This window comes from Vigna unguiculata, chromosome 1 (genome assembly GCF_037176805.1).
Source record: "Vigna unguiculata cultivar grain cowpea cultivar isolate G323 ecotype 2 chromosome 1, ASM3717680v1, whole genome shotgun sequence".
Lineage (NCBI taxonomy): Eukaryota > Viridiplantae > Streptophyta > Magnoliopsida > Fabales > Fabaceae > Vigna > Vigna unguiculata.
Genome location: NC_140792.1, coordinates 48,093,634 through 48,115,410, shown reverse-complemented (window position 1 = coordinate 48,115,410; position 21,777 = coordinate 48,093,634). Strand labels below are relative to the sequence as shown.

At 33.0% G+C, this 21,777-nt stretch overlaps 1 protein-coding gene across 4 annotated transcripts; it reads left to right on the top strand.

The window, feature by feature from the left end:
- The first annotated feature begins 1,704 nt into the window (after nt 1-1,704).
- LOC114192181 (ARM repeat superfamily protein) lies at nt 1,705-21,471 on the top strand. 4 transcript variants are annotated; one of them, XM_028081824.2, is made up of 31 exons: nt 1,705-1,871; nt 2,092-2,214; nt 2,505-2,662; nt 3,581-3,625; nt 3,770-3,848; nt 3,960-4,033; nt 4,350-4,456; nt 4,659-4,841; nt 5,158-5,361; nt 6,059-6,269; nt 6,357-6,428; nt 6,520-6,863; nt 7,839-8,025; nt 8,403-8,649; nt 8,728-9,067; nt 9,467-9,647; nt 9,764-9,904; nt 10,030-10,291; nt 10,417-10,872; nt 11,472-11,935; nt 12,921-13,057; nt 13,162-13,343; nt 13,451-13,831; nt 14,307-14,432; nt 15,046-15,111; nt 15,188-16,959; nt 17,059-17,338; nt 19,332-19,565; nt 20,088-20,615; nt 20,699-20,831; nt 21,037-21,471. In XM_028081824.2, exons 1-31 carry the CDS (start codon nt 1,803-1,805, stop codon nt 21,348-21,350), a joined length of 8,100 nt encoding a protein of 2,699 aa, XP_027937625.2. In that variant the 5' UTR covers nt 1,705-1,802; the 3' UTR covers nt 21,351-21,471. The 4 variants fall into 4 exon arrangements, with proteins under 4 accessions (XP_027937625.2, XP_027937619.2, XP_085531730.1 ...); XM_028081818.2 differs by having other exon boundaries at nt 7,839-8,031; XM_085675604.1 differs by lacking the exons at nt 1,705-1,871; nt 2,092-2,214; nt 2,505-2,662; nt 3,581-3,625; nt 3,770-3,848 and having other exon boundaries at nt 4,015-4,033; nt 4,406-4,456; nt 7,839-8,031.
- The last annotated feature ends 306 nt before the right edge of the window (nt 21,472-21,777 follow it).

The window sequence follows — 21,777 nt, the reverse complement described above, 5'->3', positions numbered from 1 at the left end:
GTTATAATTTCTCATATTGTATGGTAATATAATATGCAAAAAAAATATTATTAAAAATTCACAGGAATATTTGTTAACTGTCTTTTTAGTTATTTTTTAATCGTTGATATTGTTTAAAATAACAGAATAAAACATATTAGATAGAAAACAAGAATGGATCCAAATATATAGAAAGTACTATATATTTAGTTAAATAGAATTATATTTTCAAAATATTACTTTTTAATTTCCAGTCACCGATTTTATTAAAATTATTTAAGTAAGGAAGTTATTTTTTTCCTAACTAAATTATTGTTTAGTCACATAAATACATATCAAATTAAAAAATATATTTAAATGATAAAAAATTAGTGAAAACAGATGGATACATACTGTATATGCCAACATTTACTTTGTGCTTATAAAAAAATATTAAAAACTGATTATTTTAAAATAAAAATATTGTTAAATTTAGAAAAATATATTTAAAAATAAATCTCCGTATTCGTATCTTTTAATTTTCAAAAAATTTAAATTAAGATCAATAACAAATGTATAATTAATTTTTAAAATAATTGTTAAATATAAAATAAAAAAGAAAGATATGTACAAAAATAAAATAAAATAATAGTTTAAGATAAAAGAGGTTTTTAGAATAATGGTTAAAAATAAATTATTTATAAAATAATTAATTTTGGGTTAAATATGTTTTTGGTCCCTTAACTTTTAGTAAATTTTGGAATTAGTCAATTTCAAAACTTTTGATCAATTTAATCATTCATATTTTGAAATACATAAATTTAGTTATTTTAATTAAATTTTGTTATGTTTATTTAACATTCCAAGCGTGTTTCGTAATAGTATTTGACTTAACATTAAAATAAAAATGTGTCAACAATATAAACAACTCAACTACAATCCTTCTTGAGATGTGTATGAAACATCAAATAAATCTAAAATGTGTCAAACAATATAAACAACTCAACTACAATTCTGATATGCGTATGAAACATCAAATAAACCTAATAAAATTTGATTAAAAAAACTAAATCCATGTATTTCGAAAGATGAAAGACTAAATTAATCTAAAATTTCAAAATTGACTAATTCCAAAATCTCCTTAAGGTTAAGGGACAAAAAAACATATTTAACTCATTAATTTTTGAAATAATTAAGGATAAAACTGATATTATAAAGCATGGATACAAAAGAGAGAATTATCTTTATATATTACTAGTGTAAACACAGGCGCTATCGCGCCTGCGTGTACACATTTTTCGAATTATATTTATAATTGATGATATTGTAATGTTATTAAGTTAATGAACAAAATAAAAGTATATTTATAAAAATTAAAGTGAAATGTATGGAGAAAATATGAAAAAAATAATTGTTGATGAATAGTATGAGAAAAAAGAAAAAGGAGATAAATAAATAGTTTTATAAAAACTTGTAAAATTAACCGTTAATTTTTAAAAATTTAATAAATAATTAAATTGTAAAGGGTAAAATTGGAATTATGAAATGTGGACACAAAATAGGGAATCCCCTTTATATATAGTTATAGATATATATATATATATATATATATATATATATATATATTTTGTTATATATATAATTATAAATAATACAAGAAATAATATAAGAAAATAAAATTAAGTTTTTTAAAAGGAAGTTAGTATAATAGCAAGCAGAAGTTAAACTAAAATAAAAAAGAATGGTTGGTTCCCTCCATCAATTGTTTCTTTCATAAGAGAAAAGAAGGGAAAAACCCTACTCTCCCTTGCTCTGCATCTCTGCAACTGTAAAGTCTCAAACTCATGGCGACGGCTTCACATGCTCGAGCTGTGAAGTCTCTCAACAAGTCCTCTGGTCGAGGACGTTTTGTCGTAAGCTTCTTCTCTCATTCTATGTGTTCGTTTATGAGTCCGTTTATTGTTTTGCTAAAACCCTAAACCTCGCCGTTGTTAGAATTTTCTTTGTTTTGAATTCATATAACTCTGTGTTGCAATGGTCCTGAAGGTTTCATTTGAAATTTGTTCTCTGTGTTCTCCGATGATTTGTATTATTTTTATTTATGGTTTTGAAAAAAGACGTTTGAATGTACAGTTCAAGTCATTCTCCGAGAGAGTAGATGAGATTGATATCAATGTATATCGAAGTCTCGAGAAGGTCAAAGCCGAGCCATCTGAGGGTTCTTCATTTTTTAGAGACTGCCTTATAGAATGGAGGGTATGTTTTGATATATAATTCCTATCTGTTTTTCTTTTCTCATCAAATGTTTATTTTGTTTATTTGCATTTGCTGAACTTTATTCTGCTGTTATTAGCAACTAATGACTTTAGGCAATGACAGATGATAAGTAGTTGCATGCTAACCTGAATTGATTCTTGTAGAATAAAAGTAGCATGAATAGAAAAATTTGCTGATTTTTGTTTTTAACGTCATTGTCTAGTCCCTTTAGCTCAATCTTCATATATATATATATATATATATATATATTGTAATTTGTCAAAATACAGGAGTTGAACACTGCCGAAGATTTTATCTCATTTTATGAAGAAATGATGCCTTATACACAAACATTGCCCCTTGTGCTGTTGCACAAGGAATCTTTAATCTCAAAGCTTCTTTCGAGGTTGCACATTAAAGCAAGGCTATCCCTTGATGCAATTCTCAGGTATGCAAATGCCAGTCTTTTTCAAGAATTACTTCATTTTTGCGTGACTCGGAATTGTATTGGTTTATATGTCGAAATATCAACTATGAATGAACCTTATGACTGCTTTGGAAAATGTTGAACTCAGTAACCTTGAATGTGATTTTGGCTACTATTTTGCATTTATTGTAGTAACAACAATTTTGGTGCATTCCTGACTTTCATTGAGGACCAGTTATTAGTTTGAGCATCATTTGGTTCATTTAGTTCATTTGGTATCCTTTTTGAGTGGTTAAATTTGGATGTGTAAATTGTTGATTTTCTTAGTATTGGAATCTAGCTGTATAATTTTTCTGTTCTAATTACAATATACTGGAGTAAATATTAAATAATATTATTTTTTATGTATTCTGATTTATATACTAGTGTTATAGATTGGTCAGAGCAGTGGGTTAATGTATCACTGGTTGTGTCAAGTGTTTCATTGGTAAAAATGTATGGACCAATATATATTAAAATTTCCTAACTTTTAAATTTCATACCTCTAAAAATTATAAAAAAAATCATGAATCTGGGAAAATTAACAACATACTGGCTAACTTAAAATTTTTCCACCCTGACATGTCTAGCCAGTCAGTTCACACTGGTTCTATAACATTTCCTATCCAACAACCAACTTGAAACAATTACATCAATGGTTCCTCTATAGCATTTCCTATCCACAATCAACAATATTAGTGATTCCTGATCAAATTGGTTCAGTTGGCTAGTTTGAGCTGATTTTTGTAACTCTTATTTTGTACAGCTGACTGATAACAACCAGGTAGCCTTGAACTTGGTTAATAAATGGCTGGTTGTTTCCTTTTTCAGTTCTTTTTTTTCTGGTGTTCTATTGTTTGACAGCCACTGCCAATAAATCTCAAGTCTTTGTTTTTACAGGTTAATTGCTGCTTTATCCAGGGATCTCCTTGAGGAGTTTGTTCCGTAAGTTGCTTAACATTTTGACTAGATTTGGCACTCTAGGGTTTCCGGTGTCAGTTGCCAAATCTTGCATAGCACTTGCACAATTATATTTTAATGATAATTCTCTCATGGTTTCTTATTCATCATGGGTATGGGTTTTTCTAGGCTATTGCCGAGAATTGTTGATTCTTTAGTATCTCTTCTTGAGAATGGTGGTGACAAGGAGCCAGATATCATTGAGCAGGTATATTCTATGATTTTGGAAAATAGTGTTATGGGGGTATCTTACTATTCCTTTCTTTTTTGGTAGTTTCCTTAGTTCAGTGTGAATTTTTAAAATGTTTTTTTTATACAGATATTCATGTCATGGTCTTACATCATGATGTATCTGCAAAAATATCTAGTACGCAACCCATCAGAGGTGCTCAAGTAAGTGATTGAGTTTTGCTCTTGTAGTTTTTTTAGTTGTTTTTGAACTTAACTATTCTGCAACCTGAAATTCTCTGGAATGCGTAAGCTGACCTGCCCCACTTTGTTAAATCAGAAGGATTAATTTAATTTGCATTAGTTTGAACATGGACTAGGACTAACTACTTACACTAAGTTTATCTCATTTGATCAGAGAGTTTATTGTTTATATATATATATATTTGTTTATTGTTCATTTATCCTAAAACCAACAACTGAATTAAAAATATGATTTTTCTAACTTTGGAGTTGTTTTTCTTGGCTTGGATTCTTCAAGGGTCACGTCAAAACTAAGGTATTATCCTAACAAATATGTCCGACAATTCATGGCAGAAGCTATGTCATTTGTTTTAAGGAATGCCCCAGACGAGCAGCTGGAAAGAGGTATGCATGCCATTGACTACTTTCGGTTTCTCTATTTTCTGTCTCTATTTTTCTGCTCTATTCATGCCATTTTTAACTAGTTCCCATGATTTTCTTGGTCTTGTGAATTAAATTGCTTTCTTGTTAAATCTTTCTCTCTGTAATTAAACTTCTGTTAATATGTTTTGTGATTGCAAAACTCGTGTTTTGTTTCACTGGTCAGGAATCAGGAGAGTGATTGATGATGCTGTGAAGAAGCCATCACCGTGTAGAGAATCAGGTGCTGAGGCACTGCTCTTTAATATTATGAAAGGTTACACATCCAGGTTCCATTCAAAAGCAGAGCGAGTGTTACAATTGTTGACCAGCGAAGCAATTTATGCTGTGGGTGATAAAGTTAGCCAAGGTAAGCTTGTTCTCTTGTTAGATACTCTTGCATTTTTAACTTTGTTAAGGTAATCAGTAATTGACTGTTGCATGGATTTTTCTTTTTCTCATTATATATCTCTTGTCATCACCTAGTGGGATAATAAGCCTTTTATTGTTATATCTCACAAGTTTCTCTATAATCTTTATTACAACTTGTGGGATTCTTGTGACATTATTTTCTCGTATAGGATAGTGATGTTTTCTTTACGGTGGTCTATGTAGATATAAATTTGTGATTGATTTGTTATCCATTGTACTGTATTGTTTCTTATACCTACCTGCTTCTTTTTCAGATTCAATGGCCATTGTGAAAATTGTTAAATCTGTCTTCAAGAAACTATGTGAAACGATGGAGTCTAAGGAGCTGAATTTGGTATGGAATTGTTTATATAAGGAAGCAGATGGATGTCTTAATACTGGAAATATTAGGCACTTGCAATATATTTTATCAGTACTTGTGTCAGCTATAAAGATGCAAAATGGTAAAAAAGTGCCTGGTAAGTTGAAATACTTTATGCTACCAAACGTTTCTTTTTTATCAGTTCAGCTAAGTTGAGCCCGTTGACTGTGATAATGAACTATGGTAGTTTTATAGTGAGATAATGATAAACTTGGATTGATCAATACATTAAATTTAAGTTTGTTAAGGGAATCTGCCATACTTTTTTACTTTTTTTCTTGTTTATTTTTTTTTTGTACTATTGGGAAAGAGCATGTGCCTAATCTCTTAGGTCCTTGAAATGTATGGTTAATCCCTTTCCACAAGGTAGGCTTACGGGATCTGGACTGAACCTTTTCTGCTTTAAAGACTACAGTTTTGTCTATTAGTATCCAATTCCTTATTGGTTATCATTACCATTTTAATTCCTTCTTTTTTTTCTATATGGTCATATGTATGGCTTCTGCTTGTGTGCTTTTTGGCTTATCTCCATCACTTATTTAGAGTACTTATACTAATTGGTAATAAATGGGAGTTGGGGAATTGGTTGAGTTGTGTTCACTTCTGCTTTGGGATGGTTTTAGATAATCTCTGATATTTTCTTTTGACCGGAGAGTGGATTGTGTTTTACAGTAATTTTTTACCTTGATGAAATGTTTTTGACTTAGGGATAGTGCACATTTTCTTTACTTTAGAAAGTTGCTCCAGTTATTGATATGTTTTTCATTGATTTTAATTGCATTTACATTTGGCAGATTATAAGCCTGTCTTGAAACTAGCTTTGCGGCTTGTGCAGACATTTACCAAACCTTGTGGAGTTATTGATTCACAAGATATGAATTTAGTTGTTCATAGAATTTTGAAATTAATGCTGGCCATTCTCAAAGGACTCTGTAATTGCAATACCTCAATGATACCAGAGTGTGCCCTCCAGTGGGCTCCAATTTTTAGATCTGGAAGCTCAAGGTAATTACTGCAACAGTGCAATTGCGATATTGGCATTCTCTTTAGATTGTTTCTATGCCTCTTGACATGTTTGAGTTTGGGTTCCAGTTTGCTGTGTTTCATTAGAAAACTGCTGCAAGAGGATCTTTGTTTATTTCATTTCAGGAGTAATGTTATAAGGTAACCTCATAATTTAGCGTGACTTTGCATGATCAAATTGTTTATCACACTCAACATACATAAATATTTGACTTATGTGACTTGGTTTTAGTGCAATGAATGGTTTGATGGAGATTTCAGAGGAAGAGGTCATACATTTGTTACAGTCTTTCTGTGAGAAAATGCAATTAGACAAACGTGACTTAGTCGATGGAACAAGTGAAGAAGAACCGCTGGCTAGAATTTGCAGTCGTTTGCAAGAGATAATCAGCTGTTGGAAGGAAAAAATAAACGATATTGCTCGTGCTGATGTATTATGTGAAATTGATGAAGGAATGTTGGCACATTTGTGGGGAGCGGTGAGCTGCTATTCTCATATGTCTATTGTAGGTGGCAATCCATCCTTGATGGTGGAACTCATGGAGGCTCTAGATCATCTTTTGACTGCTAAAGCTGGTATTCCTTCATTCTTCTATTGTTTATAATATGATTTTCTGATGAATAATTGTGTAAAACTCACGTCTAGGATATATTAGAGCTCGTATTCATGTGTTTAAACAAGTTTGAGTTTTCATTCATAGTTTGAACCGGAACAGACCTTATTAAGAAATGATATGTAAGCCCACATCGCAGGCCCATGAAGAGGATTCTACTATTCCAAAATTGTCCCTGTTCTATCACAAAAAATCGTCTCCTCTGTTTTCAGTGTGCTGTTTTTCCTTTGCTGAAGTGTTGTTTTATTTCTCAGTGGTAAACTGGTTGGGTCTTTCATGGGGACTTGATTCGATCCTTGCTGTCATTTGTGTTGGATTACCATCGTGATACTCCTCTATACTGGAGGCAAAGGATCCATTAGTAGCACTTGAGATTGAATGACTGTAATTTCTCACTGCACTTTGAGGAAGTGGATGATGAAGTTCTGGTTGTGATAAATCTTTGCTGAGCAGGTATGTGTAGTAGTCTGTCACAGTGAAAGTTCCCTGTTTCAGGCTATACACCTCTTCATGAAATTCTGCTATGAGGAGCAAATCTTCTTCAGAAATCCATTCTTTCATATCGTTCCAAATATAATCAGCTTTATCAAAGTATATGATGCTTTCAAAGATGGATGGAGAGTGCAAAGTTATGAGCAATAACATGATCAGAGTATTGCAACGCTCCCAGGCTGCATAACAGAATTGAGAAAACAGCACATGGGGAGTCAGCTGTTGTAACAGAATGAGGACTATTTTGGAAGAGTAGAATCCTCTTGGGCCTGTTGTGTGGAATGGACCGTATTAGGAATGAAAATATATGGTTGATTTTACACTTGGGATTGTTGTATCTGTTAATATTATAATTATTTTTCTAATTTGCTTGTTATACTGTTGAATTCTCTAGGTAATAAAAGTAGAAACTATAATTTCTTATCTTATCCTTTTTTGCCTGCAGGTTACATTGGAGATATGTCTAAAAGGGCCTTGGAAAGCATTATAGGTGCAGCATTAAGTTCTTACAACAGATTGTGCAACCACACTTTCTGTGGAGCTGATGAAACTGGGAAGTTTTTAAGTCTTGCAAAACGATATAAATTGTCTCCACCAGTGTTGTTGGCTGTTGCTGATTATTTGGAATTCAAGTACGGGTAGGTGAACATGTGTTAATTGCTTTTAGACATTTGTTCTTGTTTTCTACCAAATTTGGTCTTTAAAGTAAAACATAGGACAATTTAGTCCTCAAATCACCAAATATCAGTCATTTTAGTATATGGTATTTTCAGGACTAAAGTGACAACTTCTGTTTCGTAGTTTCAGGGACTATATGTATACTGTTTGGTAATTTCAGTTTCTAAAATGATATTTTTTGTAATATGAGGGGCTAAAATGAATACTTCACATAATTTCGATAAATAATTTGGTGTTATGCTCTCTTCCATTCTTTAGTGGTCCATTTTTTTCTGTATGTTTATTAGTAATAGTTCTTTACATGTGTAACTCTCTCACTTTCATATCACAGTTTTTCATTGGAAAACAATGGGTGTAGAATTTATCATCCAGAGCTCGAAGGAAAGACAGCAGATGCAGTGGCAATTTTTTCTGATAATTTGCATCACTCTGACAAGGAGATTCGCATTTCAACTATAAAAATACTACGCCACTATAAACCTATAGTTTGGGAAAGTTCTTCAGTGGATGAGGCAGCTGATATGAAAAATAAAACTGAAGTTTCTCCAACTTCCAATGCTGATTTCACAGAAAATAATGTACGTACCTTTTAAATAATGTTGCATTTTTTTAACTTAAGCTTTGGTATGTTATTGTGTTTTTCTATGAAATGGCAGGCTCTGCTGTTGCTCCTTTCTCTTGAAACAACTCCTATTTCAATTTCTACAAGCAGAAGCGTTCAGCTATTGATTTCCAAGATTCAGATGGAACTATCTGCTGGAAGGATTCCTAATGTTTACGTGCCTCTGGTTTTGAATGGATTGCTGGGCGTCTTGAATAATCGATTTAGATACCTATGGGATCCTGTATTAGAATGTATTGCTGTCTTGATTAGTATACATCTTACACATGTATGGGATAGTCTTGTTGATTATATAGAAAGGTGTCAAGCAATATTTCTTACCCCTTGTAACTTACACGCGAGTGACAATGGTGCTTTATTTGGTCGTCCAACTGGTATGTTTGAACTTTGTCGACAATGTCCATAATTTTTCTCATTAATCTCCCATTTATTTTTGTGTACAGGATATCCTAGGTGTGAAACTTGGACACTATTTTATATATAATTGGTAATTGGTTGGGGAATTTGACTTGAGCTTAATATATTCTGTGAAATTATATGTTTGCATTTAGTTGAGTTGGTAATACTTTATAAAGAAAGGATATATGTTTAAAAAAAGTTTAAATTCATAACCTTTAAAAATACCAATATAAATAAAAATAAAATTTTAATTGTTTCTATTTTGGGGTGGGTGTTATGTAACAAAACGGTTACCATTTAATCTAGTTTTTTGAGATTATGTTAATGATATGTCACACTGCAGGCTTTGTAATCAAGTTGATTTTTCTTCTCAGGTCTACTTGATTGTTTCAAATCTTTTGTCTGTCATGCATCTGATAGCACACCAACTGTAACAATATTAGAACTATTACTGCAAGCTTTGCAAAAAATTCCAGCTGTTATTGAATCTCGCTCTCGGCAATTTATTCCTTTATTTTTGAAATTTTTGGGCTACAACACTCTTGATCTTGCAAGGTAAGTAATTTCCGTATTTTATCCCCTTTGTGAAACATGACACTGAATTTTGTGAACCTCAAATTTTACCTAAATTGTTGTACTTGACTCTTTTTCCTTTGCAAATGAAATTGCAGCGTGGGATTGTTTGATTCTGTTTCTTGTGAAGGGAAAGAGTGGAAGACCATCTTGAAAGAATGGTTAAATTTGTTGAAGCTAATGAAAAATCCTAAGTCATTTTACTGTAGCCAGTTTCTTAAGGAGGTTCTGCAGAATAGGTTGATGAGCAATTCAATTATGTATTTTTTAAATTCTGCTATATTTTGTTCATCAGTTATCTAGAGTGTCTCCTATTTTAAACATATTTTTTTGTATGTTTTTTTTGTTTTTTGCCATTTGGCAGGCTTTTAGAAGAAAATGATCCTGAAATACAGATGCGAGTTTTGGATTGCTTGTTAATCTGGAAGGATGATTACATTTTACCATATATTGAGCATTTAAGAAGCTTGATTAATTCCAAAAATTTAAGGGAGGAACTGACAACATGGAGTTTGTCGAGAGAATCTGAATATATTGAAGAATGCCACCGATCTTATCTTGTGCCATTAGTTATCCGTCTTTTGATGCCAAGAGTAAGAAAGTTGAAAGGACTTGCATCTCGAAAGGTATACTTAATTTGAGTATCTTGAGGTTGTTTTATATTTATGTCATCCTATTTCTTTGATCTGCCACACATATTTTTCATTTGCCTTTAACTTTGTAGAGGAATGTTTTGTCATCTTATTTTCAGAAAGCGAGCATTTGTCACCGGAAAGCTATTCTGAGTTTCGTAGCTGGAGTTGATGTCATTGAGTTGCCTCTTTTCTTTGCGCTACTGATAAAGCCCTTGCGAATAGTGAAGAAAACAGATGGGCCTGCTAATTTGTTTTGGACTTTACCTACAGGTTCTATTAACGAATTTCAAGATGCTGCTTTGTTGGAATATTTCACTTTCGACAATATAGCAAATCTATCATGGAAAAAGAAATATGGTTTTTTGCACGTTATTGAAGACATTGTTGCGGTTTTTGATGAATTGCATATTAGGCCCTTTCTTGATCTTCTAGTGGGTTGTGTTGTCCGGTTATTAGAGAGCTGCACTTTAAGTCTTAGTGCAAATTTGAACAGGCTTCCTTCAGATCAGCATAATTGTAGCCCTAATTCAAACTCTATTGGGGAGGACAGTGTGCCAACAGACCAAATCCAGGTAATATTGTGTTCATGCTGATTCAGTTTTGTATAGTGAACTATCTAAATGAACTTGACAATGAAATGAATGTTTCTGGGCTTATACTGGCATAACTAATGATTTTTATACATGTAGTTTTTAATGTTTGTTAGAGATCCTATATCGGCTTGTGAATGAAATTAATGTTAAGGGTTGATATTGGCATAAATAATGATTAGCACTGACAATTGGTTTGTTTTAATAAAATAATTTTTTGTATATACTTTATAATATCTATCATATATTCCACATCTACTAGAGATGTGATTAAATTATAGTATGTAAGTGGGTGTACACCTCATCTTGTGAGCTGGTTTTATGTGGTTGAGTTATGCTTAAGTTCACTTTGTAAAAATGTCTTTGTTTATCAATCTTTGTGTATGTTTCAGTGCCAGTGATTGTTGCTTTCCTATGTTGCTTGTTTTGATTGTTTTTCTTCTTGTTGCTTGATGGCAAGCCACATATGGCTGAGCTATTGGATGGAATCATAATTGTCTGTTTTATGATCTTAATTGTCTGTTTTATGATCTTAATTGTCGGTTTTATTCAATATTATCGTTTTCAATTTATTTGTGCAGATCAGTGGTAATTTGAATCAGCTGAAGGATATGAGATCTCTATGCCTGAAAATTATTTCTCTTGTACTCAATAAGTACGAAGATCATGAATTTTGTTCTGATTGGTGGGACAAATTCTTTTCTGCAGTAAAACCACTTATTGAGAAATTTAAACAGGAGACTGCTAGTAGTGAGAAACCAAGTTCACTGTTATCTTGCTTTACGGCAATGAGTGGAAACAATAAACTTGTAGCACTATTATGCTGGAAAGAAAGTCTTGTACCGGATATATTTTCCATTATTTCTGTCAATTCGGCTTCTGAAACTGTTATATATTGTGTTTTAAAGTTTGTTGAAAACTTGTTAAACCTTGACCATCAGTTTAATGGTGAAGACAACGCTGCTCAAACAGTTTTACTTTCAAATATAGAAGTACTGATGGACAGCATGTGCTGTTTATTTGGAAGAGATAATGCAATCAAGAGGTATACTAGTTCTATTTACTTTAGCTCTCACTATTTGTTACGGTATTAATTATTTTAACCTTGTAAGTGGTCTTGTTGCTCCTAACTTAGTTCTCAGCTTCTGGACTGGGTATGGTAATTGTATTAACAATGATATACTGTGGTTCTCACTGCAAAATAGAATTTTGTTTGGTTGACAAGGGGATCACAACAATGATGAATACAAACTGCAAAGGGCAGGAGGCACAAGACATAGTTGTCACATGTGACCAAGTATCTAAGATGAACATAGTCAAGAGTCTTTGTCCGATTTATTTTCCCATAGACCAATTTTGAAAATATGGACTAATGGAACTGGATAACCAGTCATTAGTTTTTGTTAAGCATTTTTTTTATTTTCTGTTATCAAAGCTTGCTGTTTTTTTGGGTTGCAAAGGGCTTTATATTATGTTAGATATAGAACAATCACGGGTGTTGACCCAACAATTTAAGCCTGCTAGGAGAATTGATCCTTGACATATAGATTCCGCATGGAACAGACTTTTTGCTTGATGCATTTGGCAGTTTCTAGTGCGTGATGCAAAGCAGAAGAGTGAGTGAACTGGATCATATTATATGATAAATAACAAGGTTAAGTACTGACATATTTAGGAAATGTGTGAGCATGATAATTTTGTCATATGGGGGAAATATGTTTTTATTTATAAAGAACACATTCTTTGTCAATTCTTCTAAATAATCCTATATCAATAGGATTAGGATTCCAAGTGGAACTAATACTTTTACATAATATATTTGGAGGTTTAGTGCACGAGTCAAGGCAGCAGAGTGAGTGAACTCAATCAGATTATTGATTAATAACAAGATTAAGTACAACATATCTAGGAAATGTGTGCAAATGATAATTTTATCATATGAAGGAAACATGTTTTTATGTATGCAGAACATTTATCGGAGAATGAGGAATTCAATACTTAATATTTTTCTCTCTTTTATTGTTTGGCAGAAAGCTGATCAAATCTCCTGGGGAGACGGTCATAAGAATTTTCAAATTTTTACCCAAGTACATCAGAGATACAAAGTTGGCAAAGCAATTTGTGGAGATATTGCTGCTGTTTATGGAAAAGAAAACTCAAAATTCTGGTGAGAGAGTATTGTATATCCACACTTTTCCGTTTTTATCCATTGTATTTTCTCCAACTTAATTTCTGCACTACTATTGAAACTCATATATGGTTATATTGTAGATGTCTGGGTTGAAGTTTTGCAAGTCATTCAGAACATTTTACCTACACTAGGACATGAAAGTACCACTAAAATTCTAAGTGCTGTTTCTCCATTATATATTTCGGCTGAGTTGGATATGCGTTTGAGAATCTGTGATCTTCTTGATGCTCTTGTAGCTTCCAATACATCTATACTCCCAGTGGTAATCCCTATTCTTTTGTCTCCCTTGATCCATACATGATACTTTTGGCAAAGCATACAGCATCCTGTCTTTCTTTAATTTTTCTATGCTGTTTCATTGGGATGCAGGCAAAACTTCTCCGTCAGCTGAATACAACATCTACTTTGGGTTGGCTAGATCATGATGCTATTTTAGATGCTTACAGAATCATTAATATTGATTTCTTCGGAAGCGTTCAAGTCGAGCAAGCATTACTTATCTTATCACATTGTGTGCATGACATGTCATCAGAAGAAACGACTTTTATGTGTAGTGCGCATAGTTCATTACTGTCTTTTGTTGATTTTTCTGCTCTCATCCTTCACCAAGAAGAAAATAGTGAAGAACATATCTCAGTGATGAAAAACACTGATAACTGTTGGACAAAATCTTGCATCCAGCGTGTGGCCAAGAAATTTCTCTTGAAGCATATGGCAGATGCGATGGATGGATCACTTTCGGTTATAAAGGTGTTTGTTAAACTTCTGTCATAAATCCTTTGTAGTTACCATATCATAGTTATTTGAAGTTCAGGCATACCCGTTCATATAGTTGTACCACACTTTCTCTTGTGTCTACCTTTGTGGAACTAGTCTGTGTATATATAGTTGTATTGTACAATCCCCTGTCTACCTTTGTGGCACTAGTCCATCTCTCATATAAGGGAGCAATTTGTCCCCATTCCTAATTTTAAGCATGGCGTCATAAGTCATTTTTAAGTTTTAGTTGCGGTATCATATATGTGACTGTAGATGTACTGCACATTCTCCAATGTCCTTTCTGGCAGTAGTCTGTCTCACATTACTAGGCAATTTGTTGCCATTCCTAAATTTTATCACAGCAAGGATAATGAGAATAATAAACTTTTAGATGTGACACGACCTAAATTTTAAATAAGTAGTTGTATAGTCTTTTATGTTTACACATTGGTTTACATTGTTGCAGGGGTGGATAAAATTGTTACATCAAATGGTGTTGAAGCTTCCAGAAGTGTCAAACCTTAAATCACTTATGGTCTTGTGCAACGAAGATGGTGAAGCAGTTTTTTTTGACAATATAAGTGACTCAGTGGTATGTTTTTATTGCGAACATTTTATGGCTATATGTTCAGCATCACATTATTTTCTAATTAAACAACTTTCTTTTGCCTTTGCTTATTGTAATCAGAAACAATATCTACTTTAATTCTTAAGAGTTGAGTTTTAATCTGAGCACTGTGTTCTGTTAGTAAGATGGTTGTAATCTGTAGCTGTCTCAAAGTTAGAGAGTTTGGTAGTCTGTTTGTTCACTTCGTACTACAATGAGATTTATATTATTTATCTATATCCTAGAATCATGGAGGAAAAGGAAATTTCTTTCTCTTTTCTTAAGCTTCTATTGTTAGCCACTTATCCTTATATCCTTATATATAAATCTGAATCAGTAGAGAGATCTTTAGATCTATCAAGCTCTTTTTCTCATATATACTCTTTCAATTGTTAGTATATTAGTTCTCTTTTGTACGGCTATATATAGATGAGTCTCATCATTGTAAGTGGGGTTTTCATTCTCTCTAAATTTAAAATCTCATTGTGTTTCTCTAGACCTCTAATAATTCTTGTTATTCATTTGATAGTTCACTAGTTCTCCTGTAGTAATTTAGATGCTTGCAGAATGCCTCAAGTGAGTACATTTTATGTTGCAGATACGTAAGAGAGTTAAGGCATTGTCATGGTTTCAAAATGTTGTCAGTGTGAACAAGCTTTCAGAGGTAGTAGCTTTATCCTTTCAAATGGAAGCATTCTTTCTAAATATAGAAATTTAATTGCATTATTGTTTACTTTCAGTTCATCACTGAGAAAGTGTTCCTGCGACTCTTTTTCAACATGTTGTTTGATGAGAAAGAAGAAAAGGCAGAACATATGAAAAATGCATGCATAGAGACCATTGCTTCTGTAGCTGGTCAGATGGGATGGAAATCATACTATACATTATTGATCAGATGTCTTCGAGGTGCATCCAGTAATCCAGATAAACAGAAACTCTTTATACGCCTAATTTGCTGTATTTTGGATAAATTTCACTTTTATGATAAACAACCGAAGGAACCTTTGGATGTGGTTTCTGACATGGAGATGAGGGATACTGATGTGAACAAAGAGATACAGGCATGCCTATATAAAATTGTGCTTCCAAATATACAAAAGTTACTGGATTCTGAATCTGAAAAGGTCAATGTAAATATCAGTCTTGCTGCACTGAAGCTTCTTAAATTACTTCCTGGAGATGTGATGGACTTGTATCTTCCAACAATTGTTCATCGGATATCAAACTTCTTGAAGAGGCATCTAGAAAGCATCCGTGATGAAGCTAGGTCTGCATTGGCCACTTGTTTGAAAGAACTTGGATTGGAATACTTGCAGTTCATTGTCAAGGTTTTGCAATCTACCTTGAAGCGAGGATATGAACTTCATGTCTTAGGATACACACTTAATTTTATTTTGTCCAAGTGTCTTTCAACTCCAGTTGTTGGAAAGATAGATTACTGTTTGAAGGATCTGCTTTCTGTAATAGAGAATGACATTCTTGGAGATGTTGCCGATCAAAAAGAGGTGGAAAAGATAGCTTCAAAAATGAAAGAAACACGGAAGAAAAAGTCATTTGAAAGCTTGAAATTGGTGGCCCAAAATATAACATTCAAAAGCTATGCCCTGAAGCTTCTTGCACCAGTGACTTCTCATTTGCAGAAGCACATCACACCAAATGTAAAAGGAAAATTGGAAAATATGTTGAGTCATATAGCTACTGGTATTGAAAGCAATCCCTCTGTAGATCAGACTGATCTATTTATCTTCATTTATGGCATTGTTGAAGATGGATTAAAAGACGAAATTAGTTGGCATGAAAATAAGTTATTGCTATTGGAAGATAAAGATAGCCGTGTTAAAACAAAAAGAATTTCTAAAGGCCCTGTTGTTGCTAAGGGCTTGTTGTGTTCACACCTTATTACAGTGTTTGGTGTCAGAATATTTCATAAACGTATGAAGAGTTTGAAACAGGATGTAAAAGATGAAAATACTTTATCCTTATTAGATCCTTTTGTCAAGCTTTTATGTGATGGCTTGTCCTCGAAGTATGAAGATATCCTGTCAACTTCCCTTGAATGCCTTGCTATACTTGTAAGGTTGCCTTTACCATCCCTTCAACAACATGCCGGGAGATTAAAGGCTTCTCTGTTGGATATTGCCCAGGGTTCAGTCAGGTCTAGCAGTTCTTTAATGCAGTCATGTTTGAAGTTGCTGTCTGTGCTTTTGAGGAACACTAAAATTTCTCTCACTTCAGATCAAATAAATTCATTAATTCACCTTCCTATATTTCTCGATATTGAAAAAAATCCATCATTGGTAGCCCTATCACTTCTAAAGGGTATTGTCAGCCGCAAGCTGGTGGTGCCTGAAATATATGATGTTGTTACTAGGGTTGCTGAATTGATGGTGACAAGTCAAATTGAACCAATCCGCAAAAGATGCAGTAAAATTCTGTTGCAATTTCTGCTTGATTATAGACTTTCAGAGAAACGCTTGCAACAACATATGGATTTCCTGCTCTTAAATTTGAGGCAAGTGTTTCAGCTAGTATTTTTTTAGTTATTAATACTATATTTTCCTTTTCTTTTAAATTTTGATTTTAACCTTGGGGATATTTTAATCCTTTGCAGTTATGAGCATTCAACTGGACGGGAATCTATTCTTGAAATGATTCATACTATTATTGTCAAATTTCCAACAAGTGTTTTGGATGAACAATCTTATTCAATATTTGTCCGTTTGGTATTGTGCTTAGCCAATGATAATGATTATATTGTTCGTGCTATGGCTGGAAATGCTATAAAGAAGCTTGTTAGTTCTGTCAGTCCTAATTCACTTAATTCTATTCTTGATTATGTTCTTTGTTGGTATTTGGGAGGCAAGCAACAACTATGCGGTGCAGCTGCCCAGGTATTGTTCTCTAAAATGTCTCGTGAATCATAAGTTTATTAGAAAGCGTAAACTTAAATGTTATGTTGTCTCAGTATATGGATATCTGTTTTGGGTTTGCTTGTAATGTATCATGGTCTTTACTGTATCATGCCTATGCGACATCCTTTGTAGTTCAATTTTTATGTTATTTTTTGTCCAAGGGTTTTAGGTAATACTTGCTTCCCTAGATGTGGTGTGCAACTATTGCCAGAGGTGTTTTATTTCAGCAGTATTATGAGATGGGACAAGGGAACGGCGGTGACATGTAGGAAGTGTTCCTCAACATAAGGGGGACATTTAAAAATTATATAAATATTATATTATAACAAATCAATAACCACAATTAATTAGTTCATATATTACTAACGAGTGATGTTTTTACTTTTCAACTAAAACTACCCTTGATTTTGGGAAAATCAGTGTGATGGTTAGGGGTGACAATGTCAGGTTAGGCTGGGTATTACTTTAAAATAGGCCTGACCTATTATGAAATAATAGGGTCCGTTATGGTCTATTATAAAAGATTAAGGTCTGGCCTGAGCTATTATAAAAAATTAAAGATTTGGTCTGACTTATTCACCCATTAGAGGATTGTTTTGGAGCTTGGTTGACCTTTTATAAAAGTCCGGCCTTGCTTACTAGCCTATTTAGAGGCCTTTTTTCCGGTTACAACCTGTAAATAGGTTAACAGTCAAATTAAAATAGGCCATTAGATCAAATTTTAAATAATCCAAGTTAAGTAGGTCATTAGGCCTAGTAAAAAACACTAAACCTAACAAGTTATAATCCGTTTTTTCTATCTTAAATATTTATTTTATTTATGACGGAAATTTTAATTTATGATATTCCTAAATTATAATGTTTATATTAATTGTTATTATATTTAAATTTAAATAAATAAAGTAGCAGGATTAATAAAGTTTTTCATAAGCTCCAGCCTATTCCTACCAGTAGAGATGGTGCAGTTATGCAAAATGAATGCTTAAAGTTATAGAGGAAAGTGAGAACGTGACACATTATTTTGTTATTTTTCTCATTAAATTCACCCAACCAAACTTTGAGTCTGCTAAATGGTCTTTTAGAATCAATTATTTTTTATATATTGTGCATCAAGCGACTGGTCCTCTTAAAAGAAAATTGGAGCAGAATAACATATATGAGGAGATTTTTGGATTTTTGTTTAGTATAAAACCAAGACTTGAGATTATGTTACAATTTGAAAACATCTTGAAATTTATCTAAAACATGACCTTTTGAAATGAAGTTTTTTTCTTTGACAGAAAAATAAAATTTATTAAAGAAAAAAATACAGTGGAGATGGTTAAAAGAGCTTTTGCAGAATCACAAACACAAAAGAAGCTGTTCAGCCAAACTTTACGACAAAGCAACAAAAGAATTCTTATTGTAGCATAAACGTGAATAGAAATAACTTTTGGAAATACAAACATTCCTTTATGATCAAGTACTCCAAAAAAAACATTATAGTTGCCATGTTGGCATAAAAAGTTTTTTTTTTTTATTATTATATCATCTTTGATGGAAAGAAATGCCTCTTAATACGGATGAGACACCTAGCAGTTACCAGTTCTAAATGACAATGGCTGCTGAGAATTACATTAGTGATTGCTCTTTTATAGAAGAATCACACCTAATGCACTTTATGGAAGGAACTTTTGTGTAGTGTATGCATAGTAATCATTTGTGTTAATGTTTGTTAAGAATTACTGTTTAGATGAAATACTTGATCGTAGATTTAGATTGCTTTGGTTATTCATTTTTGTCAGAAATCTTTCTCTACAAAGTAAGAAACTGGGAGAACGGCTTGCTTCAGTAATCACATGAAAAGTCTAGAACCAACCTATTCTGTTTTATTTAATTGTCCTTTTTTGCTTGACAGTAAACATGAATATTGGTGTAGAACATTTTTATTTGTCTGCATCATTTTTATTGAGCTCTGAAATTGCTGACACAGGTTCTGGCGCTGCTAATTGAAGTGAAAAAGAAAGGCTTTCGTGAACATATAAATTCTATCTTGCCTGTGACTAGACACATCTTTAGGTCTGCCATAGATGCAGTTACCAACTGGCAAGAGGGCTTTTCAACCGAGTCTGTCATTCCTCTATGGAATGAGGCTTACTATTCTCTTGTTATGTTTGAAAAGATGATCAACCAATTCGGTGATTTATGCTTTGCAGAGTATCTTGAGGTAAATCTGTGTCTATTAGATATTGACGTGTATAAATGCGCTGCTTACGACATGTTAGTCTATTAACTATTTTTAGATACTTATGATGCAATGTGATAGATAGGGGTGGACTGGCTGAAATTGCTGGATGGAGGACTTTCACACAGTTTGAGGGCTTTACGCTCTGGCTAGGAAAAGCATGAAAGGGGTGCAATAAGCTTAGTACGCAAGTTAAATAGATACATGCGGGTTTCCTATAACTAATGGAGAATGTTTTATAATAACTCTCAATTAAACTCACTGCTGGGTGAAAGCCCAATAATAGTTTTATGATGAACTAGCAATATTAGGAATCAGTTTACTGGAAAATTTTATATCTAAATGGTTTCTGCTGTGGTTCCTAGCTTCCTCCGTACTAAATAGTTTAGGCAGTTTTTTTCTGATGTTGGAATAGTCATAACTTTACCATTTAACTTCATACTTTATTTAGTACATGTCATAACAAGCACACTAACCTGTAATAATATTATGCTGGGATTTCAGGATATATGGGAAGCAATATGTGAAATGCTGTTGCACCCACATTCATGGATACGAAGCATATCAGTTCGCCTCATAGCCCTCTACTTTTCGCATGTAACAGATGCTAGCAGAGAAAATCATGGAACCTCGTTAAGGAGTTATTTTATTATGAGTCCAAGTAGACTATTTCTAATAGCTACTTCTCTTTGCTGCCATTTAAAAATGCCGGTCATAAATGATTCTGACAGCAGCCTGATGACCCAGATTATCATCTTTGCTATCTGTGGTGTCCATTCTTTGATGGGGCAAAGTGCATGTATAGATCCCCCTGCTTTCTGGTCTACTCTTTCGCAACAAGAAAAGGATCGATTTCTTAAAGCATTTGACTTACTTGATTCAAGAAAAGGAAGAAGCATGTTCATGTCTTCATCTACTGCTTCTATATTTGAACACAGCAATCAGCTGAATGTTGACAATGCTCAACGTGCATTAGTCACATTATTGCTCAGGAAAATGGGAAAGATTGCCCTTCAAATGGATGCTATTCAGGTTGGTACACAAGCTCTTTGCATAGTCTTTTGTTCAATGTGCCTGTGATTAATATGTTATTCTATTTTTCTTGCTGGACGCAGATGGGAATAGTCTTCAACAGTTTTGGGAATATTATGGCACAGATTAGTCAGGATGACTGCCTACACTATGCACACGTGATCTTGTTACCTCTATACAAAGTTTGTGAAGGATTTGCTGGAAAAGTTGTAACTGGTTAGTTTTTCCAACTAGGAAAAGTATAAATCTGTCTAAATTATTGTGTTGTTTCCTAATTTTCTGTACAGTACATAGTAGATAAAGTTCTAGTTTGTGATAGGTAGTCATCTTCCTGAAGTGTTCTAGAATCTGTTTATCGATTTTGTTCTCCCATTTGTTGATACTGTTTGACGTATTAATGTGCATGTTTATTTTTTACCAGAGAATGTCAAGAAGTTGGCGGAAGACACGTGTAGGAAACTAGAGAATATTTTGGGAACTCACAACTTTGTGCAAGTTTACAACCTTACCAGGAAGAACCTTATGTTGAAAAGAAACAAGAGGAGACAAGAAGAAAAGCAAATGGCAGTGATCAATCCGATGCGTAATGCCAAACGAAAGTTGAAAATTTCTGCCAAGAATCGTGCTAACAAAAAGAGAAAGATTATGACAATGAAAGAAGGAAAGCTCATGGCGATGCGTAATGCCAAAGGGAATTTTAGAATTTCTGCTAACAAAAAGAGAAAGAATTTATAGAATAATTAGCTTAGCGGTGCCCATTTTTGGAAATTGCTTGTAGAGTATCTCCAAAATTTTGTACATACGCACTCGAGGATGAACAGAAATACATCATTATGGTAGAATATTCGTTTTGATACTTTCTTGTTCCTTTCATCCTTTTACTTTCTGCGCTGATCTCGTTCTTGATTATAATGAACAATTTCTTTAAAATATTTAAATTAATTTAATTGCATATTTTTCAAGGGACTGAAGTATGACATTCTTTGTAGTATTATTACTTGCGTTTCCCTAGTCTATTGATTTCTGAGTGAAAAATAATTCAATTATTAATACATATTCAAATTCTCATTTCGGGTCTATTTTTCCTTTTTTTTTCATACATTAATTAATTACATATCACTTTCTTTTATTATTATCGTTTCCTATTTCTAAATTAAGAAGT

Bases quoted from the DNA above. Each gene is read 5' to 3' on its own strand.
- LOC114192181 (XM_028081818.2), top strand. From the start codon at position 1,803: ATGGCGACGGCTTCACATGCTCGAGCTGTGAAGTCTCTCAACAAGTCC. The intron at 19,566-20,087 runs GTAAATCTGTGT...CTGGGATTTCAG, and splicing joins GCTTTGCAGAGTATCTTGAG to GATATATGGGAAGCAATATG. The intron at 20,616-20,698 runs GTTGGTACACAA...TGCTGGACGCAG, and splicing joins TTCAAATGGATGCTATTCAG to ATGGGAATAGTCTTCAACAG.